This window comes from Schistocerca nitens, chromosome 1, assembly GCF_023898315.1.
Source record: "Schistocerca nitens isolate TAMUIC-IGC-003100 chromosome 1, iqSchNite1.1, whole genome shotgun sequence".
NCBI classification, from domain to species: Eukaryota; Metazoa; Arthropoda; class Insecta; order Orthoptera; family Acrididae; genus Schistocerca; species Schistocerca nitens.
In genome coordinates, this window is record NC_064614.1 from 133,857,377 (window position 1) to 133,883,329 (window position 25,953).

Here is a 25,953-nt window from a genome sequence, read left to right on the forward strand (position 1 = left end):
CATGTGTAGTCATTCTCCCCATGTACCACTCATGAATGGGTCAGGGAAGGTGGGAAACAACAGTGCTACCAGAAGTATCTTCTGTCACATTCTGTAATGTGGCTTGTGGAATATAGATGTAGATGTGGATGTAGAATCTGGAAGTTTGTGTGAAATACTGTGATCATGAACAAGAAGGCACACTGACAGCATTCATTATGCTCCAATTTACAATGAAAAAGAAAACATGAAGTAATTACGCATAATTTAGGACAATTACATTATTTTTATTAACACAACTCACTTTCAGCTTCCCATAGTGTGGTGTTAAGTTCATGAGAACTGTCTGGCCAAAATTATCAGTGTCTTCCAGTGGAAGATGAAATTCCTCCACCAGTAACCTAATAACTTCCATATTTTCACCTGCATCCATTATAATAGAGTAGGTGTCACAATTTTTACATATCTTGTCACCTCCTTTTCTGATCAATTCTCTCAGAGCCTGCATTAAAAAATATGGAAAAAACTAAATTAAACAAACATCAGCATTTCAAACCCAGTATTCAGATTAGTTAATAGTCAATTATTCAGACTTAACAGTCATATAATATTGCAATTTGTAACACTATTACAATTACAAATACAAGCTACTAAAAATATTAAATACTAACCTCAATATCTCCTGAGCATACTGCTGTTTTCAGATCGCACTGAATCTGTTCTTTCCAACCCATTTTTATCTCCTACAATTATATGTGCCTGAATTAAATAAAAAATATTGCAATGTAGTTTATGAAAAATTCAGTTATCAAATCACATAAAATACTTTTGCAGAACAAAATACATTGTAAATGTATCTCTCTTCAGACAGGAAAATAGATATTTCTGCCTGTAGCTTCACAGGGTGGAAGCACTGATTATGACAGTCCTGCAAGCAGTGAAAATAATATGTACAAGTAAGTCACTTAGCTAATAGGAAAAGATAGTTCTCAGAATGTAAATACTAAACAAGAAGACAACGTTTCAGTATCAATACTAAACCACATCATTACAAATATATGCAAAATAACAATGTCATATTCGCAAAAGATCAATGACTCAAGGATCATTATTGTTATACAATAAAGTCTAAAATGTTTTATAAAAAAACTGGAAAATGCAAATTAAAAAATACTCTGTTATTAAAAAATTAGTAATACAGAAAGAAGTTAGGAGACTAATGCTTACTGATAACACAGGTATGTTAATAAGAAGCCTAAGCTGAACCAAGAGGCCGTTAAATTTTTGAATACGCTTATGATTGATTCACAACACTGTTAACTGCATATCTAGGGTTTTTCATAGCTTTATCAACAATGTACAAAAAGACAGATTGCTACTTACCATAAAGAACATATTAAGTAGCAGACAGGTACAGTTAAAAGACACTTACATAAAGCTTTCGGCCACATCCATCTTCTGCAAAAGAGAAACACACACCATTCACCCACACAAGCAAGCACAGTTCATGCACACAAGACTGCCAACTCCAGCATCTAGGGTGATTTTGACCTCAGATGCAGGAGTTGGCACTCACATGTGCATGAGGTATGTTAGCTTGTGTGCATGAATGGTGTGCGTTTCTCTTTAGCTGATGAAGGCTGTGACCAAAAGCTTTATGTAAGTGTCTTTTCACTGCACCTGTCTGCAACTTAACGTCTCTTCTTTATGGTAAGTAGCAATCTGTCTTTTCCCACATTGTTGATGTTCATACCTGGAGTTTCCATTGTTTATTTTTAACAATGTACGAAAAGACAAATTGCTACTTATTGTAAAAAAGACTTGTTAAGTTGTAGACAGGCACAATTAAAAAGATACTTACTTAAAGCTTTACTCAATCCCACATCCTAATGCTCAAACACTGCCTAAACAATGTAATCCTCCCAAACGGCCTACCAATAAAGATTCCTTTCTCTGGTTCCCACCCTTCCTTTCACAATGACCTACACCTTTTCAGATTCTGCCAATCCCTGTCCCTCACAAACCTGGTACTACAAAAACACATCTCCATGGCACAGGCAACACAGCACCACCTCTTCTCCCTCCGCAAGACACTGCTATTGTGCAATCTCCATACATCACGCCTCCAAAATTCTATCCCTTGCTCTCCAGCACATATCCACCCTCATAGCAGCTAAATACTGCCTATCTGACCTTTTCAACTTGCCACATCCCCCAAAACTATCCTACCAACTCTCCGCCAAATCCAGAGGCAAAACATTCTTGTAACACTGTTGTTGACCTTTCCAGGCAAACCTTCAGCTCCACAGAAGTTTCAGACCTATCCAAAGGTGTCATCTTTAGTCCTATACCAAAATTTAAAAATCCTGGACTTGACAAAGACCTACTCTCCTCCAGATCCCTGCAATGTTAGCACTTCTTTGTCACCAATTCCTCCAACCAAAACCACCCTAATTCTAATGTTGAACCCTGCCTCTTCTATTTCATACCACCATCCAACATTTCTCCTCCTACCCCCTCCCACCTAACCACGCACTGCTCATCTTTCAGGAATTCTTTACCTCCAACTTAGACTCACCTTCTTTCCCCAGGTCCCTTCCTCTGAACACCAACACTTTAGTAGAAGAAAGAAAAGCCATACACTACCTCAAAACATATCCTGACCTAATCATCCTACCTGCAGACAAAGGTCCCACCTATTCCAGAGTAATGACAAGGGCCAGCACAAAGATGAAGAACACAAGAGCAGAGAAGGCTTTGAGATGACATCAGCCAATAATATGCTGACTAGGACCACACCATGACTGGAGCGGCCTCTACAAGAAGAGATTATAAACACTGCTCCTGCCAGCCTTGGGGGGCAGTAGCAGACCGGCACTAGCAGAGCCATCATTCTAACTTCTATACTGAGACTTGTGTCTTGTATCAATTGCTTACATGGACATCATATACAGTGAAGGACACTGACTGTTTGCATGTCGCCAATCGCTTGCAACACGTTCTTGTAAACTAAAGTTAAGTATTGTCAATCTACATTATTGCAATAAAAATCATTAATGTGATTTGCTTGAATTGTTGTATAGCTATCCAAGAAAGCAGCATCCTTTAAGCACCCTATAAGAGATGAGTGGGCAGGGCCCCACACTGGCAACGAGTTATACGATGAACCCAGTGCCTGGTGGCCACGGAATTTTTTGTACTTTGCTGGCACCTTAATTCTCTCTTGTCTTTACTTTGCAAGGGCATTTATTTGCTGTAACAGTTTCTTGTTGTTTTTGCTAATCAGTGTTTTCAGGTGGGTGTTGCAGAAATTTTCTTTGCTTTTGTCCTCATTTTGCTTGCTTGCCCTGTCCGTTTGTTGCATTTGTTGCTTCCAAAATGCCCATCCCGCCTGTCCCGCCCCCTGCTCAGGTGCCGCAGATGTAAGCATTAGATGCCATACAGCTACCACAGATGTTTCAGTTCCAGACACAGCAGATATCCGCACTACTCAACATGGTGCAGCAGCTAATAGCCAACACTGCATGCCCGATGGCACAAGCAGCACCCACTACAACTGCTATACCAACTTTTCGACATTTTCATGAACAAGAAGAGGAATGGCTCGAGTGGTGGTCCCAGTTTGAAGTGCACCTCCTTGCTCACAACGTGCCAGGTACTGCAAAACTTCCAGGTCTATTAACCACGGTAGGAAGTGCAGTGTTCCGATAAACTCAGTAGTTGTTTCCGAACGCCACTCTGAGTGAAATGTCTTGTGAACAACTGGTAAACTCGCTAAATAACTATTATGACCAACAAATGAATGTGGTAGCAGCTAGGTATCAGTTTTTTAATTGCAAAAAAAACACCAGAACAAACTTATCGTGAGTGGTTAACAGATTTGGAAGGTATGATAAGGAAATGCAAATTCAAATGTGCTTGCAGTGCTTTATATTCAGATTTTATGTTGCATGATGCAATTGTGTACAGTGTACCTGATGTCAAACTCAGAGAACAGATTTTGAAACAGTCCGATCCATCATTTCAGCAGGTAGTACAATTCAGGTGCTCTGTCGGCTTTGCCAGTTATTTGTCAGGTTGAGTCCCTTGTTTGTTATTGGCCCATTCAGAGGCAGCTTGTGCTAGCCACGCCGAGTAAACGATGCTCCATGCCACAGAAGCAGTTTGTTAAACAGGCAGCTACACAGGCAAACAAAATTAAGTCTTGCCCTCGGTGCTATTCATGGCACAAACGCCAAGGCTACCCCTCCCAACAGGCTCAGTGTTACGCTTGTGGTGGGAAAGAACATGTAAAATCCATATGTTTGCAAAGGAACAAACATAAGAATTTGGCCCACTCACAAAAATCTAATCACAAGGTCCATGTCATTAATGCAGTGTATTCGAAGAATGCAATTGACGGCTTATGCACAAGACATTCCCGTTCTTGGAAAATGTACATTGCCTGCCATGTATTGCTCGCATATGCAAACAGTGACTTTTATAGTGTTACAATCATGCGAGTGTGAGAACACATTTGGTCTTGATTCTTTTGATTTATTTGGCTTTAACATTCAGGACAATGTGTTGTCAGTGTCTGCATTCCATGCAAAAGACAGTGTAGCTAGCTAGCTAAAAGAATTCCTGGAAGTCTTTTCTGAAGGTTTAGGCAAAGCTAATGATTTTTCTGACAGTATTACTTCATGCAACCCAAATTTGATCTTTTCATTCCTCTTTGAAATACTATGAGTTTCCTTACAGTGAACTCAGTGTTCATGTATCATAGCCATAAGTTATTACTGATAGCATACAATGGTCAAAAAACTGTTTTTTGCAGCTCAGCCAAGAGTAAACAAACCTGTTTCAGCATCTGTAGGAAAAAAATAGAATGATACCTGCCATAAAGATGACACATTAAGTTTTACATCTACATCTACATCCATAATCTGCAAGCCACCTGACGGTGTGTGGCAGGCAGGCAGATTTAAAAAGGCACTCACACATAAGATTTCAGCACAGACGTCATCAGAAAAAGAAAAAGACACACCTCCAATCACTGCTTAAAGCCTTAGGCCCTTCCAAGAAACTCTCACCTGACTCCATTTCCATCCTCGCCACTGTGACACCCTGCACACCTACCTTCTGCATGCTCCCCAAAATCCACAAACCTAACAGTCCTGGATGTCCCATTGTGGTTGGCTATTGTGCCCCCACAAAAAGAATTTCTGCCCTCTTTGACCAACACCTCAAACCAATTGGCCATAATCTAGGCTCCCAAGTCAAACATACCAAACACTTCCTTGAGTGACTCTCCACCATACCCACCCCTTATTCTCCTGAATCCCTACTGGTCACTGTTGACGTCACCTCCCTATACACCAACATCCCTCATGGTCTTACCACTATTAAACACTATCTTTCCCAGTGTCCTTCAAGCTCCACACCCACTACCTCATTCCTCATAAACCTTACTAACTCTAACCTAACCCACAATTACTCTTTCTTTGAAGGGAAGGTATATAAACAAATCACAGACCAGCCCTAGGCGTACACATGGTATCCTCCTATGCCAATCTGTTTAAGGGCCATCTAGAGAAGATCTTCCAAGCCTCCCAAAATGCCAAACCTCTAGTCTGATATCTTCATGATCTTGACTAGAGCCATGAATTAATTCATTCCTTCACAACATCAACACCTCCTCTCCCATCCGCTTCACCTGGTCCTCCTCAACTCAACCTGCCACCTTCCTGTATGTTCGTCTCCTCCTCTCAGTACCTCTACCCACATTAAACCAACCAACCTACATTTCACTGCTGTCATCTCTTTCACATCAAAAAATCCCTCCCTTACACCTGGCCAACTTGGGATAGCATACCTGCAATGATAAGAACTCCCTTGCCCAACATGCTGAGAGTCCCATCAAGGCCTTCACAGACAGGCACTATCCCCCAGATCTAGTCTGCAAACCGATCTTCTGTGCCATTTCCCCTCACATCCCCAATCTTCCCATCATCCCCAGTAGCCAGCTAGAAAGAAGTGCCCTCTCCATCACCCAGTACCTCCCCAGGCTGGAACAACTCAACCACATCCTTCACCAGGGCTTTGATTATTTATCATCATGTCCTGAAATGAGGGAATCTTACCGGAGATACTTCCCACCCCTCCAAAAGTGATGTTTCATCACCTGCACAATATCCTAGTCCATCTCTATGCCACTCCTAATCCCAACCCGTTGCTTCAAGGATCATGTCCCAGTGGAAGACCCAGGTGCGAGACCTGCACAATCCACACACCCAGCATTTCATATTCCAGTCCTGTCACAAGTTTACCCAGCCCATCAGGGATGAGCCACCTGTGAAGGCAGCCATGTTATTTACCAGCTCTGCTGTAATCATTGTACATCTTTTTACATTGGTATGACTACCGATCAACTGTCCCCAGGGAGAACAGCCACTGCCAAACTGTGGCCAAGAGCAAAGTAGACCCCCTGTGGCATGACATGCAGTTCAACATAACATACTTGGTTTAAATGGCTGCTTCACTACCTGAGCCATCTGGATCCTTTCCTCCACCACCAGCTTTTTGGAATTAGACAGATGGGAGTTTTTCTTACAACACATTTTCCACTCTGGTAATTATCCTGGCCTCAAAATACAGTAAAATACTGTCCCCACAACCTCCACCCAACAGTTTCCATACCCTCTGTCCTATCATCTCCCGCCCATTCTCATCTTCCACTCTGTTTATCTGCCACCCTCTGCCAACACACCCACCCACCTTTCCCCACTCCTCTCTTTTTTTTGCTTCTTTTTTTCCTCCCCTCCCTGTCCAAAACCTCCTGATGCAGAACCTGTTGGCATTCTAGTCCCTGTGCATTCCGCCAGACAGCACTCCTCTCTCCCCCCATCCATCCACTGCTATCGCTTCCCCTTCCCTGCCCCCTCCAGACAGCTGTTTCCATTCCAAATGATAATTACACTCTGGCCCAAGCTGTCAGAGTTGGCAGTCATGTGTGCATGTGGTGGGCATGCTTCTGTGAATGAATGGTGTGTGTTTCGCTTTTTCTAGAGAAGGACATGGCCGAAAGCTTATGCGTAAGTCTCTTTTAATTGTGCCTGTCTGCAACTTAACATTTCATCTTTATGGTAAGTAGCCACCTATCTTTTTTCTACATTGTTGACATTCCTACCAGGAGTTTACATTGTTTAATTTTGGCATCTGGCACTCTTCTGAGCTCAAACATAATGAGGCATCTCAAATAGAAAGTCTACCTCCAAAACAACCAGCAGGAATTCTGAAAATATCAGTCATGAAAGTCAGACTCAGTCCTTTCTCACTAGTTGCGAACTACGGCTATCATATACATGCAGTATTTCTTGACTTACAAAAAAGAATTTGACTCTCAACCAAACCAATACTTATTATGAATGTAAAATCGTGAGGGTTATCAAAGAAAATCTGCGACTAGATTGAGGATTTCTTCATAAAGAGGATGCAGCATAATATCTTGTATGCAGCTCCATGAAAGTATCTTTAGATGTGCTCCAGGGATGTGTCTTGGGACCCTTGCTGCTTATCATATATTAATGACTTGACAGGCAGTACTGGTAGTTACTTCAGATATTTTGCAGATTATGCTGTTATCTGTAATGGGGCACTATCCATAACAACTGCACAAATATTCATTCAGATTTTGGCAAGATTTCAAATTTGTGCAAAGACTGACATCTTGCTTCAAGTATTCAGAAATGTAAAAAGGTGTACGTCACAGAAAGGAAAATCATAGAACACAGTATTATAATATCAATGAGTCACAGTCAGAATCAGTAAATTCATACAAATACCACAGTGTTAACAATCAGTGGGGATATGAAATAAGATGATCACATGTACGTTTACTGCAAACATTGCAAAGTGCATAGCAGAGGTACATGTACCACATGTTAGCATGTGGTACATCCTAATCTCATATGAAGCACAGGAGGAATGACTGTTTAAATGCCTTGTGCATGTTGTAATGAGTCTAATCTCATGTTTGTGGTCCCTAAGGAGGTGGTACATATCACAGATCAGAAATGAGCTCAAATATACTCACTTCAAACTCATCAGCAGGCCCTACAATGTAATCTACAAATTCACCATTTCTGTAAGCTATGAACATAGTCACATTCTAAGATTCTAAGTCATCATAATGATTGGGATGACTTGTTGCATTACCATACAATTCCAAGATACATACTTGTGGATGCAATGCACTTGTTCATAAATTCTGGATTTTCAGAAGCTGACATAACTGCATAATTAGTTCTGACTTAAAATTGCTGCCATGACCTATTATAAGAGCCTCTGGTGTTCCAATAATCAATTGTTGGCCATGGCTTGTGCCACTGTTTCAACTTGCTGGATGAAGATGGCAATCATTGAAACTTAATGTGAGATTGACTAATGATGGTCAACTTTCTTGGGCCAATTCAGCAAAAACCAGTAATAAATAGCTATGTCCTGACATTTGGAGCACAACACTATGCAGAAATGATTAAATGAATTGTGGACTGTGATAAATCTGTGAAAGAAGAGATTTAAAGTATTTGAGATGTGACGTGTGAGGAATTTGGTTCTTGTTCAAATGAAGATTTCCAGAAGTTTCTTCCTAAAATTAAGGCAGATGCTTGATACTAGAAGAACTCCTTTAGCCAGAAATTACCTTTGTCTGTGTTAGTTTGCATTTATGTCCTTCTTGCTTCAACCATTTACTTCCAACGCAGGCGAATTTCTTTATTTCATCTACCTTGTGGTCACCAATTTGTAGATTAAGTTTATTTGATAGGATTGGAAAATAACGTCCATTCAGTTGCAAAATGATTCTTATGTGTACTTTTGCTGAAGTGTAACCATGTCCAAAATTCTAAAAAATTAAGTATATTGCTAACTCATTTTTGTTACTTCTCAAATTATTTTCAACTTTCTTTGGTTCACCCTCAATCCATATTCTGCACTTATCAGACTGTTCCTTCCATCCAACAGGTCTTGTAATCCTTCTTCACTTTCACTGACAGCAATGTCATCAGCAAGTCTTATCACTGACATACTTTTACCCAAAATTTTAATCCCACTCCAAAACCACTCCAAAACTTTTCTCTAATTTCCATCTTTGACTCTTCAATGTACAAACTGAACATTATCGAAGAAAGACTACATCCCTGACGTACAACATTTTTAATCTGAGCACTTTGTTCTAAAAAAGGTGACTTAGGAATTTTCCCTTGTGTGACAACATCGTGCGTTGATTTAAAGTTCTAGATTCACAAATTTTACTGTTTATGTCTCTTCTTCTGCATAATCTTTCATTGATTGTATCAGTACCTGTTTTTATTGTGATATATTGTGAAATTTTGAACATTCATGAGTACCACGATAAACTAGTACTATTATAGTCTATTGTAGGCTTAAACTAAATTGTGCTCTTTCAAAATTTTTGAGGACAGTAGGCCTATCCTTGTTCAAAACCATGTTTCTCCAATTTCACTGTACAATTACATGAGAAATAGGTTAGTTTCAGAATTTTCAGACGCTTAAAAAACTATACTTTCATAAGTTAGTGCTATGAGTGTTTAGGATATGTAATTTAATTTGTACCAAATCAGTATTTGTGGTTCACTGTTCAGCCAAAGTATACATCACATCCAAATTTCATTGTACATCAACAAATAAATGTGCATTTTTGAGAATATTTGAAAACTACCATTGTTCTTTGCATAATCTACAAGCAATATGTAACAACTTGGCATCTGCGATAAAATAACTGTAGCAGATTTTCTAACAAACATATTGTGTTACATCTAGTTTTCTCTTAAAGAGGAGTAAGCTTATGTTTATTTATTTACACAGCAAGTTCCATAAAACCAAACTGAGGAGCAAATCTCCAAGGTCATGGAGCGTGTCAGTACATGAAATTACAACATAAAAGTAATAATAGAGAAAAATAAAATGTTTATGAACCCAAAAAAGTCAACCCATAACTTTAAGTAAACGTAATGAACAATACAACAAGAATCAGCATAATTTTCAAGGAACTCCTTGGCAGAATAGAAGGAGTGACCCAAGAGGAAACTCTTCAGTTTAGATTTGAAAGTTTGTGGATTACTGTTAAGATTTTTGTATTCTAGTGGTAGCTTACTGAAAATGGATGCAGCAGTATACTGCACATCTTTCTGCACAAGAGTTAAGGAAATCTGACCCAAATGCAGGTTTGAGTTCTGCCAAGTATTATCTGAGTGAAAGCTGCTTATTCTTGGGAATAAGCTAATATTGTTAACAAGAAATGACAGTAAGGAATATATATATACTGAAAGGCCAATGTCAAAATACCCATACTTGTGAACAGGGGTCCACAAGAGGTTCGTGAACTTACACCACTTATTGCCCGAACTGCCCATTTCTGAGCCAAATAGATCCTTTTAGAATGGGAAGAGTTACCCCAAAATATAATACCGCATGACATAAGCGAATGAAAATAAGCAAAGTAGACTAATTTTCATGTTGAACGATCACTCACTTCAGATACTGCTCAAATAGTAAAAATGGCAGCATTAAATCTTTGACCAAGATCCTGAATGTGGGCTTTCCATGACAGTTTACTATCTATCTGAACACCTAGAAATTTGAACTGTTCAGTTTCACTAATCATATGCCCATTCTGTGAAATTAAAATGTAATGTTTTGGTGAATTGTGTGTTAGAAACTGTAAAAACTGAGTCTTACTGTCATTTTGCATTAGTTTATTTTCTACAAGCCACGAACTTATATAAGGAACTGCACTATTTGGAACCGAGCCAATGTTGCACACAACATACTTTTTTTACCAAGCTAGTGTCATCAGCAAACAGAAATATTTTAGAGTTATCCATAATACTAGAGCGCATATCATTTATATAAATAAGAAACAGGAGTGGCCCCAACATTGATCCCTGGGGCACCCCCCACTTGACCGTACCCCACTCCAACTCCACATCACAGCATTCTCAATACTGTGAATAATGACCTTTTGCTGTCTGTTGCTAAAGTTGTGTTATCTGCATTTATCCTAGATTAACTCAAGTTTGTTAACACCTATAACTAACATTAAAACATTTTAGGAAACTAGTAATTTTTATAACAGGTTTTTGTGTTGCCTTAACAGAAATCTCATTTTGTGTATCTGCTTCAATTCTTGCAAAATCAGCGACGTCTTAGCTCAACAGATTAAAAGGAAATCAGCAGGTTTAATTTAAAGTTATTTGTTCACTGCCTGGTAATACACTGCACCAGCCAAAATGCAGCCCCACAGCAAATGCTGTTCTCAAACACAGGATGAGTTGGTTGACATTCATAAGTTGCTGGAAATCGCCCTGACTGCTGTCAAATGATTGGCAGCTGCTGCAAATTTGTGTGTTGGAAGCGCTTCCGAGAGTCATGTGCCTGTGACACAGGTACCAGAGGTACCTCAAGTAGCATCCTCTCCTGTGGATCCTGTCTCCTCTGCAGAAACCACAGGATCTGTCATTACCTGTCCACTTGACTGCGAGTGGCATGTCAATGGTAGATCTAGACGTCCTATGCAGGGTGAATGGGGACCAGGGAGGATTCAGGGTGTCGTACTGATCCCCCTAACCGACAAGTGTGTGGTGATGTCTCTTACAGAAACGGAAAGTGAGCCAGTGGGACTCACATCAACAGTTTTTGGGAAACCTGTTTTGTACAGTGTCAGGAGGAGGCAAACGCAAAAGGGTAGGGATCTATTAATCACCGGCAGTTAAAAAGTGTGGTGAATGATGGTACCCCTTAAGGTAATGGCATTAGGGGACAGGAGAGGACACCAGGTGCACTCAGTGTATGTGCCTGTGGGACTCATTCAACTTGTTGAAGAGTAGCCTTTAAGGGAACGGGGTACAAACAACTTCAGATTGTGGCGCACGTTACAACAAATGATGCCTGTTGTCTGGGCTCCGAGGTCATTCTTGGTCATTCCAGTAACTGGCAGAGAAGACCAGCCTTGCACATGGAGTTTCAACAAAGCTCACAATTTGCAACATTGTCCGCATAACTGATTGTGGCCCTTTGGTTCTGAGTCAAGAGTGTAGTGCCTCGAGAATTTCAGTGTAAGTTCTAGAGACACTTGGCTTTCCACTGTCTCGAACAATGGATATTTTAAGTAAGAGGGTGAGAGAGTGGAGATGTGTCTCCCTCGCTGGCGGTTTTTGTGTGTGCAGGATGCACGTGTATTGGGAAAATACTGAAACAGTGACGGTTGATCAGCACAGACAAGTGTTTGCAGTGTGCGCCATAGAAGCTGTATGTAACAATTGTATTGTTGTGAACAAATGAATTATGTATTGAACTAGACACATTTACTTTGGATTTTCTGGTGTTGGACTTGCGAGAAGCAAGAACTGGTTTTGTAGTGGGCATTAAACCACACATATTGCAATTGTATCTGTTAGTATCTAATGGTCCAAGACAGGGTTGACTCGCGAGAGTTGAACACTTGTGTGAAACTTGTGAAGTTGTTTTACTGTGGAGATGAAAATATAACAGAGTTGAACAAAAGTATCCTAAGAGGACAGAATCATTTCAAGAGTAGAAAAGAAGTCTATTTTGAAATTCCTTTAATCAGCTATAGTCTTTGGAGATGAAGAGTTTGTGAAGATCAACACAGCCGTCTGCCCCGAGAAGAAGATCGGCTGCACACAATACGTGAGCAAACAGTGAGAGATGTGTGAGTCTTCCACCCCAGTCCCACACTGTCTCCTGTCATCCAAAAACCAATAGAAGTGTAAGGACTGAACCAGAGACTTTGAAGGTTCTGTGGCAAACTAGGCTGCAACTGCCTGAATTTGTGCCATAGAGTTGAGAAATGTAGGGTTCCCCTAAATATGTCAGGTGTGCACTACACATCAGAGGCTGCTACTCTGGTAGCTGACTATTTGTGGGGTGCACACAAGAGATTTTAGATTATGCAACTCTCCATCCAATTGAAATAACAATAGCTGTAGGAAACCGAGAAGTATTAGTGTAAGAGCGAGAGACAAGCCTCCTACAGGGAATACTAATGGTGAACTGCCAAAGCATTCGCAACAAAGTCTCCATGGTATATAGTCATTGTAAAGAAACGTCTAAAGAAACAGAAATTACTGCATAATAGGTGTAAACAAAATGTAGGGTGTTTATAGATAGAGAGATACTCAATGAAACATGTTTGGTTGTCAAGAGAGCAACATTCAATGCCTCCAATAACTACCATAGCAGAGTATTCTTACATGATCTTGCACAGGACACAAAGAAATTCTGATCATATGCAAAGGCTGTTAGTATTACCAAAGTTAGTGTCCAGTTCCTAACAAATGAGACAGGAACTGAAATTGAGGGTAGCAAAGCAAAAGCTGAAATGCTTAACTCCATTTTCAAATCTTCCTTTAGAAAGGAAAACCCAGGAGAATTGCCCCAATTTAATCTTCATACCACTGAAACGCTGAATGAAGTAAGTATTAATGTCAGTGGTGTTGAGAAACATCTGAAATCATCAAACTAGAATAAAGCTACAGGTCCCCAATGGAATCCCTGTCAGATTCCATGGTGAATTTGCAGCTGAGTTAGTCCCTCTTCTAATTACGAGTATAATCTATTTTAGATTCCTTGAACAAAAAACCATGCCCAGTTCTTGAAGAAAAAAAAAAAAAAAAAAAAAAAAAAAAAAAAAAAAAAAAAGGGGGGCACAGATCACACCCATCTACAAGAAGGGTAGCAGAAATGATCCACAAAACTACCGTCCAATATCCTTGACATTGATTTGTTGTAGAATCTTAGAACACATACTGAGTCCCAACTTAATGAGGTATCTTGAACAGAATGACCTCACCACCAACCTACATGGATTTTGAAAATATTATCATGTGAAACTCAACTCGCGCTTTTCTCACATGAAGTACTGAAAGCTTTGGATCAAGGCAACCAGGTAAAAGCAGTCCTTTAGGATTTCCGAAAAGAATTTGACTCAGTACTGCACCTACACTTATTGCCAAAAGTACACTCATATGGGGTATCAAGTGAAATTTGTGACTGGATTGAAAACTTTTTGCTAGGGAGGAAACAGCATGTTACAGTATATTGGATGGAGAGTCATCAACAGATGTAGAAATAACTTTGGATGTACACCAGGGAAGTGTGTTGGGACCCTTGCTGTTCATGTTGTATATAGCAGTGACCTCACAGACAATATTAATAGTAAAATCAGGCTTTTTTCAGATGATGCAGTTATCTGTAATGAAGTACTGTCTGAGAGAAGCTGCATAAATATTCACTCAGGTATTGGTGAGATTTCAGTGTGGTGCAAAATTTGGAAACTTGCTCTAAATGCTCAGAGATGTAAAATTTTGCACTTCACAAAATTAAAAAATGTAGCATACTATGACTACAACATCAGTGGGTCACTGTTGGAATCAGCCAACTCATACAAATACCGGGGTGTAGCACTTTGTAAGGACATGAAATGAAACGATCATGTAGGTTCATTCTTTGGTAAGGCAGGTGATACACTTTGGTTCATTGGTAGAATACTGGGGAAGTGCAACCAGTCTACAAAGGAAATTGTTTGCAAATCACATGTGTGAGCAATATTAGAATATTGTTCAAGTTTGTGAGACCCATATCAGATAGGACTAACAAGTGATATTGAACATGTACAGAGGAGGGCAGAATGAATGGTCACAGGTTTGTTTAATCTGTGGAAGAGTGTCACATTGATATTGAAGGAAACAAAGTGGCAGATTATTGAAGACAGATGTAAACAACTCTGTTGTTATTGTTGTTGTTGTTGTTGTGGTCTTCAGTCCTAAGACTGGTTTGATGCAGCTCTCCATGCTACTCTATCTTGTGCAAGCTTCTTCATTTCCCAGTAGCTACTGCAGCCTACATCCTTCTGAATCTGCTTAGTGCATTCATTTCTTGGTCTCCCTCTATGATTTTTACCCTCCACGCTGCTCTCCAGTGCTAAATTGGTGGTCCCTTGATGCCTCAGAACTTGTCTTACCAACCAATCCCTTCTTCTAGTCAAGTTGTGCCACAAACTCCTCTTCTCCCCAATTCTATTCAATACCTCCTCATTAGTTATGTGATCTACCGATCTAATCTTCAACATTCTTCTGTAGCACCACATTTCGAAAGCTTCTATTCTCTTCTTGTCTAAACTATTTATCGTTCATGTTTCACTTCCATACATGGCTACACTCCATACAAATACTTTCAGAAACGACTTACTGGCACTTAAATCAATACACGATGTTAACAAATTTCTCTTCCTCAGAAAAGCTTTCCTTGCCATTGCCAGTCTACATTTTATATCCTCTCTACTTCGACCATCATCAGTTATTTTGCTCCCCAAATAGCAAAACTCCTTTACTGCTTTAAGTGTCTCATTTCCTAATCTAATTCCCACAGCATCACCCGACTTAATTCGACTACATTCCATTATCCTCGTTTTGCTTTTGTTGATGTTCATCTTATACCCTCCTTTCAAGACACTGTCCATTCCGTTCAACTGCTCTTCCAAGTCCTTAGCTGTCTCTGACAGAATTACCATGTCATCGGCGAACCTCAACGTTTTTATTTCTTCTCCATGGATTTTAATACCTACTCCGAAATTTTCTTTTCTTTCCTTTACTGCTTGCTCAATATACAGACTGAATAACAATGGGGAGAGGCTACAACCCTGTCTCACTCCCTTCCCCACCACTGCTTCCCTTTCATGTCCCTCGACTCTTATAACTGCCACCTGGTTTCTGTACAAATTGTAAATGGCCTTTCACTCAGTGTATTTTACCCCTGTCACCTTCAGAATTTGAAAGAGAGTATTCCAGTCAACATTGTCAAAAGCTTTCTCTAAGTCTACAAATGCTAGGAGTGAAGACCACAACATCTCAATATTTTGTAAATGCAACACATGAATACAAAGGCTAAATTCACCTTTGCTCATCAATACATGCAACTGATGTCATCAAAAATTTCATGCTATGATTTTCAATTAATGACTGGAAAAAACAGTACTGAATGGATTGATCTCAAATTTGGCAAATACAAAACTTTACATGTTGTGAACATTTAAATGAAATACCATTTGTTCCCACGCCCGGGTTCCCGGGTTCGATTCCCGGCGGGGTCAGGGATTTTCTCTGCCTCGTGATGGCTGGGTGTTGTGTGCTGTCCTTAGGTTAGTTAGGTTTAAGTAGTTCTAAGTTCTAGGGGACTTATGACCACAGCAGTTGAGTCCCATAGTGCTCAGAGCCATTTGAACCATTTTTGAAATACCATTTGCATCTTATCATACAAAACAAAATTATCATAAAATACTGTGGAATGTGCTGAAGCTTGCTACATTTGCTTCCTTACTTTAGAGGTTTTCCTACTCATGCCATGGCAATTATTTATTGATCCATTCTTTCACTGGCTGTGCCCCACCGTCAGCTCTTAAGTTCTGCTCACACAACGCTACTGACCAATTGTTTCTTTTCAGGTGGATTTGTTTCCTGCCTACAATGACAAATGGACCAACTCAGTTTTCCATTAGCTTATCCATCCAACATAAACATACATTTATCCCAAAAAATCCCACTGCCATCAGTTTCAGATTTCAGTCAGCTTTACTCATTATAGGCCTATAAGATTAACAGTTTACTGGGACTGCCTCAAGCTAGGCAACAATGTTGTGAACGCTTTGGTAGTTGGACATGAAGATTTCAATCATTTCCTCTGTGGGTCATTTCTTTGAGACTTACATTAACACTTCATAGTCCTCTACAACTACCATTATCTGGGTTGGATGGAGGGTTGCCTAAAAAAAAAACTTGCATATTCTCTAAAGGCCTCTCATGTGTGGTGCACACCTGGCCTATTTAGGGGGACCCTATAGTTCTCAGCCCAATGGCGCAAGTCTAGGAAGCAACAGCATAGCTTGTCACAGAACCTTTGAAGTCTTTGCTTCAGTCCTTGTACTCAGCTCAGAACCAAAGGGCCCATTGAGCTGCGAGGTCAAATATGATAATTGTGAGCAACGCTTGTCTTCCCATTCTTCTACACCATTTGCTGGAATGATCCAACTGTGACCTCAAAGCGAAGACAACAGGCATCTTTTGTTCCAAAACACACCACAATCTGCAGTTTCCAACCACTTCCCTCGATGGTTGCCAAAGGAGCATTATTAATACACTGAATAAAGCCTCTACGCATATACATGGATTGCACACAGTTAGAAGCAGTCCCAGTGTACACTGTCTTAAAAACTAAATTTGATGTGTTATAATTTTTATAGAAGAAGTGAAGCCGGGTGTGCTGCACCTGCATGAACACAGGTTACCAGCACAAAAAGCTTAGTACTACAATCATACTGAATACCTAAATTTTGTAAAAGCATGGTACAGAACAACTGCTTCCTTTGTTGGTATATCGGAGTACACCAACAGAAAGCTCAGTGAAGCCTGACATTGTCAGGAAGGAGACATTGGTCTTAATTTAATTTATTGAATAAAAACTATTTAAATATAAAAAAGTTTTACTGCCTAGACTGTAATTTACAGTATACAATTGAAGCATGATGGCTAGTTTTGGTTGATTTCGACAGCCATCTGAATGATCCTGAAGATGGTTGTTGAAAGCAACCACAACTAGTCATCATGGTTTAATTGTATACTGTAAATTGCAGTCTAGGCAGTAAAAGTTTTTTTACATCAAAAAATTTTTATTCGATAGAAAGCTCAGTGTTAAAGACACTGACTTAAAAAGCTACTGTGTGGACCTAAATTTAGAGGTGACTGTTTTGTAGTTGTTAGATCTTAATATAATTGTTGTCTAAATATACTGTTCTTCAAATGGGAACTTTGAAAATTCTCTCATTCAAATGGCATCTTGTGTGTGCTATTTAATGCGCTTCAAATAAAAAATTGCACTGTGTGGTGATTTCAGTGCACGCTTAGATGAAGAGAGTGCTAAGGAGAGAGAATTTACAAATCTAGTAGGCTAAGGGCTACTTGCAGCAAACAACTTACCAGCCAAAACTGATACCTGCCCTGACATTGTGAACACAAATCTAAATACTGGGGACTATGAGATGACTATAGTTGACCCAATGATCTCTGACCACAGAGCACTAGAGTTATGTCTCACATAGTGGAATGACTGAGAAACAAAAATTTCCAAACCAAAACGAGAAAGATACACCAGGACATTTTATTTTTTATTTATTTATTTATTTTTATTTAATTTTATTTGGCCATCTGTAGACAATAAATACTGTATGGCTGTTATCCAAATGTGCATTTAAATTTATGGGAAATCATTCCATGGAAATTGAACATACGAATATGTAAACAAAAAAAATACAGACAGAAATATGTAAGTTCATACAATACATAGTAACACAGAATAATGCAAGCCATACAATACACAGCAGCATTGAATAATACAGAATCATAAAAACATAATAAATCAACTTTATATATGTGTATGCTTGTGGTATTATAACTGCACAGTCTTCTTTCCAAGGGGCTTTACTTTTGTCCTCGCTAGATAGCAAGTCCTTATCTACACTAAATTAATTGAGTAGAGATTTTTCATCACACAACAGGTGTCAGTTACATATGTAAATACAATAAAAGGTTTAGAGGTGACAGACAGTATATTCAATTTTGCCTTAATACAACAATTTCCAGAAAATGTTTATTGGCCTAAATAGTCATTTACCGAAACATTGTTTGAGTAGAAATTTTTCAAATTCTGCTTTAAATTTGTTTTCATCTTCTAACTTTCTGACGCTGACTGGCAGTCTGTTGCAAAGTTTTGTACCAGAGTGGCTTACATTCCTTTGAGTGTTTATCCTTTTTTTTCATTGAGTATAGAGTGCTGTACTATTTCAGCAAATAGCTATTGTGGGTATGGAAGTCGGCATTTGTTCAAAAATCTGCAAGGTGGGCCCTGACATATAAAACACATTTGTGTAAACATAATGAATGTATTGTTAGTATTTTAAGCATCTAGAATGTCAGTTTGCAGTGAGCCTCTGGGTGACTGTGAGGTATTGCCCTCTTCTGTAACAAAAAATTTATTTTAGGTGGCAAGTGCTGGAACCCTAAAATATTCCATATGTTACAAGAGACTGAAAATAGCTGAAATATGCCATCCTGGCACCATCTGAGGTACAAACATTTGTAATAATTCTAAGAGTAAAACAAGCTTAATTCAATTTTTGAAAAAGTTTCATTACACGGTTATTAAAATTTAAGTTTTAATCAACATTTGTCCCCAGCAGTTTTGTAGATGTCACCCTGTCTATGGCTTTGTCACCCAACAACATATCAAGATTTACATTTCGGTTTATCTTTATTACTTGTACGGTGTAGCACATTACTGCTGTTTCTGTATTTTTACCTGCTGGAAGCCATGCTGATTACTATTTAGCAATTTATTGTTGTTTAGATATTTGCTGATATTGCATTTGATCAATTTTTTTAACATTTTAGAAAATGGTGAAGGAGTGATATTGGCTGATAGTTTTCTACCTTAAACTTAGCTAAACAAAAATTAAGTCTTACAAAACTTAATACCAAACACTTACAAACTTCTATCAAGTATTTTCCTGGTAAACAACAAAGTTAATTAAGATGAACGGATGTAAAGACCAATCCAACAAAGTTTCCCATTGGAAGGAAGGAGAGTATACTCGGCAGCAGCTGGCTGAAGATACTTCTCAGAGATGAAGCTGGAGAGGTCCAAAGTCCCACGGTGGTGGCTTCAACTGGGCTCCAATTGAGGGGCTAGTATTAGCCAGCACACGAGTTGGTCCAGAGCTTTGGTGGAGAACTGCTGACGAGTGGAGCTGCACCACTACAAATAGCAGGTGCACAGAGGTATACTTCTGGATCTATTTCCTCGCATGTGAGCTGGCAGATGGAACTAGATCCTCAGCAAGGAGGACATCTGGTTGTGCTTGCCCTGCCATCTATTGGCTGTGATATGACACTTACCAGCGGCCGAGGGCCTGGGAGGCATTGACTTGGAGGTATGCATTTATGTTACGCTTCTCTGTCTATCACATGTACTGTTGGTATATGGCAAAGTTATGGGTCTTTACATAAAAAGAGTTAATAATCAACCAGCTCTTTCCTGGTGTTGTAATTATTTAGTCACAAAAATGGTCATAAATAAGGAAATGTTAAGTGCTTTTCAGGCAACACCACGTAGAACAGTGGCAGCCTGTGTTACAGAAAATGACAGCAACTGATGCATTAAGAGTGTTCTTCCAGATTATCCAAATTTGACTGTCTTTCATGGAAGACCAAAAAATGTTCAGTAAGCATATCACAATACAGGCAAAAAGTAGTAAAGAAAAAACATGATATATTAATGAACTGAAAAAATGAAAATGGGTTGTACTGATGATACACAATCACTTCAAAGCAGCAACACTTTTCAGCGCAAAGTAAATGTTCTACAGCAAATGTAGAAGAAGCCAAAACAAAAGCAATTATAGATTCACTGATGTAGCTCAGACACCATGCAAGGCTCCCTGGAATCAGATAAATGAACACAAGAAGAAACATCTCCCTTAAGTTTGTGTAATCCAAATCACTTTAGCAATCATTTTATTTGCACTGTGGAAATGACTGTAATTACAATCCCAGACATAAATATGGAGCCTAAAGCTGCTTCAAGATATAAAAATGGAGCACCATGACGAACTGGAGGAAATTACAAACAAACAAAACAATAAAGTCTGTAAAATCTTATTAGCCTTCTGATAGTCAGGATATATACAAGATGCCCACTAATGTTCTCAAGGAAATTGTCTATGAAACTGATGAACCATTAACTACAGTAGTTAATAAGCATTTCTCTGCTGGTGTATTTCCAGACTTTCTGAAACTTGCACAGGCAGTGCCAGTTTATAAGAAGGATGATCCAGGCTTGGTAGCAAGCTTGTATCAGTCTCAGTAATTCCAGTCTTCATCAAAGGCATTGAGACTGCATTGTAAGAGCAAATCTCTACTTACTTTGAAATTAATGAACTCTGTACAGATGCATTGCATGATGTATGGAAAGAATCTTTAGCACAGCCACTTTGCAATCTTAATAAGGTGTTTGCACTTCTCACAAGATCAATCAATAAGTAGTCGGAGGCACTGTTCTAGCAACACTCAAATCTTATCTTGAAAACTGAAGGTAGATTGTATCAGTCCACAGAGACCTATAATGTGAAGGGAAGTTGGAATTCAATGTGCCATGGGGAGTGGTAATGGTTCCCAACCCGTTCCTAGTTTTTGTAAACGATTTAAGTTCTCATGGACAGTTCTCCCAATTTGGAGATGACACAATTTTGTACTCAAAAGGCCTCAATGCCAGCCAGGCTTAAGAAGAAGCAGATGCTTTCTTCGATTTGGTTACGAACAAAATGAAAATCAATGAAGAAAAAATGTAAAAATTGGTGTGTAGCCTCAGTGACAAAGGATACCTACACTGTATTAGGGCTGCAAAACTTCTGGGTTTCATGGTGGACAGCAAACTCAGTTCACGAGAACACACAGCATATTTGTTGACAAAGTGTTGCAACTCGTATACCTCATGAGAAAACTGAAACATATGATAACTGACCAGTAGGTGCTAACTGTATATAATTCACTGTTTCACAGCCATATCTTCTACACTCAATTACTAAGGGGTAACTCTACAGGTTGCGAGAAACTACTAAAAAAAAAAAAATAATAATAATAATAATAAATAAAAAAAGCACTATCAAACAGTGAACTCGAAAACTGCAAATCCAGCTTAACACATCTAAGAGTGACAACAATTTTCAGTCAGTATATCTTCAACTGTCCCATGTATGTGAATGAAAATCATTAAGCATTTAGCAACAGGAGTTATGAACACAGTAATAATAAAAGCAATAAAGGAAACACAGACATGCCAGGCTATCAACTTTCCATGACAAGGCACAGTTTCCCACCAGTGGCAGTTTAAATGTTCAGTCATCTAAATACTGAAATGCATTGTTTGAAATTGGTGAAATTTCAAGGATAGATGTCACACAGGCTCCATTAAAAGCTACTGTATGGTTTGAATAAAGTCTTTAACAATGAAGCAGCAAATTAGACTGTCTAAACAATGCACTACTATACGAAATTACTGTTTAATAAATGTGTACTTGTTATAAGATTCTCACACTATACGTCAAATGATAATTTGTTACTGTTGTGGGATTTCTCTTGGGTTATAGCCTAAGGAAACACACTCATTTCTGTAAGACTCGGTATATTTCATTACAGACATCAACATTATAGCAAGTCACACAGCCAACTGCACTGGCAACATGGCATGGGCAGTTAGGTTACAGAGAAGAAGTAACAATGGCGGAGGTTTATATTTGTCGATGCCACACAGCCCCCCTTCCCCCCCTTCCCCGCAGTGTAGGGCATCATATGAGCACAGTGGAAGGGAGCTGTGTCCAGTGGTCAAGGCGGTGAGGGAGACGGCAGTGATGTCATGGGGATATGGGGATGTCCATCTCCGGAGGTTGTTGCGGCAGGGACCACGCTGGGAGGTCGTCAGCCAGTGCATGAGGATGGAGCAGTGTGAGGAAGGTGTGTCCCCCGCATGATCAGCTGGTAGCTTTCGAACTGTAACCCTCCCAAGGGGGGTTACCGTAGCTTGGGGGAGAGTGTAGTTGATCCCACGCGAGAGCAGGTGGGAGCCGGCAATCAACTGACAAACTGGTTCCCTGGTCAGTTGGGGTGAGTTGTCTTGCAACAGGATGAAGTTGTGGTTGTCGTCGATGAGGATGGTGACGTCCTCCACACATTCAGGTGGGACGTCAGTTTGCAGAACCACTATAGGGGATAGGAGGGAGGAGGTAGAGAGAGAGGGTGAGTACCCGAGGAATGGCGTTGATGGTGACACAGATGCATGTTTGGATGAGGGCTGCAGTGGCAGCTCTGAGGGGTCATAGTTTGAGTGCAAGTCCTCAGTGCTGGGAGGCTGCATAAAGTCATCGGGTGTAAAAGACGCTGGGACGAGGTGTGCGGGTTTCTTATGGTGGAGAGAAACAGTGAGTGGTGAACTTGAGTGCAAGTCCTCAGTGCTGGGGGGCTGCATAAAGTCATCGAGTGTAAAAGACGCTGGGACGAGGTGTGCGGGTTTCTTATGGTGGAGAGAAACAGTGAGTGGTGAACCTTTAACGCAGATGTCCATCACGTTAGTGATGCAGTTTATGACCTCGTATGGGCCTGAATATGGTGGGGCAACTGGGGCCCGGATGGTGTTGTCGCAGAGAAAAATGAACTTGCATGAAAGTAGATTGGAGGGCACTTAGGAGCGGAGGGAGAGTATGGCTAGAAGGGAGATCAGGGAAATGTTTGCAAAATGCATTCAGATCTGGCTTATCAAGTCAGGAAGGGAGGTGTTATTGTCGGGGGAGGTAGGTTATAACAGCTATCCAGGGAGGGCAGGGTTTTCACCATTGATGAATTCACTCGTAGTGCCATCGTTATCTGGTTTTTACAATGCCCATAGGCCAAAGAGTACCCACAGGAGGGCCTCGGTCCAAAGAGTGCCGTGACGTTGCAGTGCTGTCTTGAAAGTGCGATGCCACCATTCTCCCAGTCTGTTTGCTTGCTGTAGTAGGGAGTCGTGCAACATTTGTTGATACCACACAGCTGGCAGAGTTGGGCGAAGAGAGCTCATTCAAACTGCCGGCCCTGATCGGTGGTGATAGCAGGGGGGGCAGCAAAAGTGGGAAATCCAGGAAGAAACAAAAGCCTTAGCCGTGGCTTCAGTGGTTATGTTGGTGAGAGGTATGACCTCTACCCACCGAGATAAACGATTGATGCGAAAAAGAAGATAACAGAACCCCTCTGAGGTGGGGGAACAGGGCCGATGAAGTACAGGTGTATGTGGTGAAAGTGGCCAGATGGAATGTCGAATTTGCAAAGAAGTAGAACAGTGTGCCTGTTGACTTTGTTTTTCTGGCAGATGATGCAGTTCTGGGCCCAGGTCTGACAATCACGCGTCATGTCTCACCACAGGAATCATTTGGACACGAGTCGTGTCGCTGGCTTAATTCCAGGGTGTGATAGAGAATGTAGTGTGTCAAACCACTGAATGGCAGAAGGGGGTGGGGATGAGGGGTCAGAAGGTGCCAGTGGAGGAGTCGCACCAGACTTCCTGTCGGATGCCAGTGAATTTTTGTTTTGGTGAAAGACAGTGAAGTGGAGGTGCTAGTAAGAAGTTGCTATGCATCGTCATCGGGTTCTGTAGGGATGCGAGGTCGGAAAGGTCGATGACTATTGAGATGGTGCGAATGCGAGAAAGGAAATTTGCAACTATGTTGTCAGCGCCTTTGATATGGTGGATGTCAGTAGATATATCACAGATGAAATTGAAATGCTGAAAGTGATGTGGGGGGTGGGGGAGTGTCGAGAGGGGGTTTCGTATGGCTTCTGCTACTAGTTTATAGTAGGTCAGGATGAGGAAAGTTCGGCCCTCAATGTCGGGGCGAAGTGTTTTACTGCCTTATAAACTGCTAAAAGTTCATGGTCGAAGGCTGAGTATTTTTGATGGGTACATGAAAGTTTCTTCGAAAAGAACTGAAGCGGCATGACCACATCATTGTGGCGTTGTTGTAGGACTGTACCTATCACGGAGTCACTGGCATCTGTGGTGATGAAGAGATTGGATAAGCGAGGGTGACGGCTCATGCAAGAAGGCCTGGTAGCCTGCGTGCATTCGTTCCATTCACGAAACAGGGTGCTTCCCTGAAGACTGCTGGCTGGAGAGAGCATTAGTGAGGGCGACCTGGGTGTTGGTTGCTGCAGGCAAATGAAATGGTAGTAGTTTATCATTCCCAGGAACTGGCAGAGCTCTTTGTATGTGGTAGGGAGTAGCGTGGATAAGACTGATTGCACCTTCAATTCAGGGGGGTATACCGGCAGCTGAAACTGTGTACCCCAAGAATTGGACAGATTGTTGGTGCAGTTGCAGTTTGTCGGTATTGATCTTGACTCCAGTCGGAAATGCTTGATATAATTGTCCATCACAGTTCTAGCGTTCAAGTGTCTGTAATCGCCACACCTATGTCAGGAGCCATCCTGTTTAGGGGTTAGGTGTATGGGTGACAACCAGTTACTATCACAGGGCTGTAAAATTCCCACCTCAAAATAGTTCCTGTATTTGCTGGCAAACCGAGCATAACTTCAGTGGGTTAAGGTGGCGAGCCTTGTGGCGAATAGGTGGGCCCTCGGATGAGATGATGCAATGAACAGTTCCGTTAGTGATGGTGGAAACAGAATGTTCGATGACTGCATGCAGGTGGGATGTAGTGTTGGTTGATTTATTAGGTGTGCATGGCTTGGAAGCAGCGTAGTTGTCTGCTTGAGAGGGGAATGACAGCGAAAAATTCACATTTTTGTTATCTTTACACCGACATGGATGGCAGTTTTGGAGTGCCAAGTGTGAGGCAGGCGCGATCAGTATGCGTAGACGCTGTCTATTGTCCGTAGTGTGCAAGAGAGGAGTGCTCAGCAGTGGCGGTACTGCTGGCATGTGTGGAGCTATGGAGCAAGCCATGGGGAAATGTTTCTCAACACACTGAGCAGGAGCATGGTGGTGGTGGGGGGGGGGGGGGGGGGGGGTCAGAGCCCAGATGGTTGGATTGTCATGAGGCACGCAAGTGTCAGTTTGTGAAACAGGTGAGAGAGATGTTGAGCGGAACACACTTGATGGGGGTGGGGGAAGGCAGGACTAACACTGTGTGATTGAGACTGGAGTCACACGAGATAGGTGTCGTGTTGCTAACCTGTGTGCTGTTGTTGGCAGAGCTGTCAGCTGTGGCGGATGGAGACTCGGGTGTCGGCACTGCCAAGTGGTGTGAATTGATGCGGGTGGTGATTGCAGCAAGCTCATCCTTGGAAATTGCAATGCGAT

General features: G+C 40.7%; 1 protein-coding gene across 1 annotated transcript in view; it reads right to left on the reverse strand.

The window, feature by feature from the left end:
• LOC126243082 (serine/threonine-protein phosphatase 6 regulatory ankyrin repeat subunit A-like) overlaps nt 1-25,953 on the reverse strand; it is a 281,386-nt gene that overhangs the window by 233,768 nt on the left and 21,665 nt on the right. The window contains exons 2-3 of the mRNA XM_049948137.1: nt 651-738; nt 284-481 (exon numbers count right to left, since the gene is read on the reverse strand). Coding sequence (XP_049804094.1) covers nt 284-481; nt 651-713 — 261 coding nt within the window. The 5' untranslated portion in view covers nt 714-738. The remainder of the gene's footprint in view (nt 1-283; nt 482-650; nt 739-25,953) is intronic.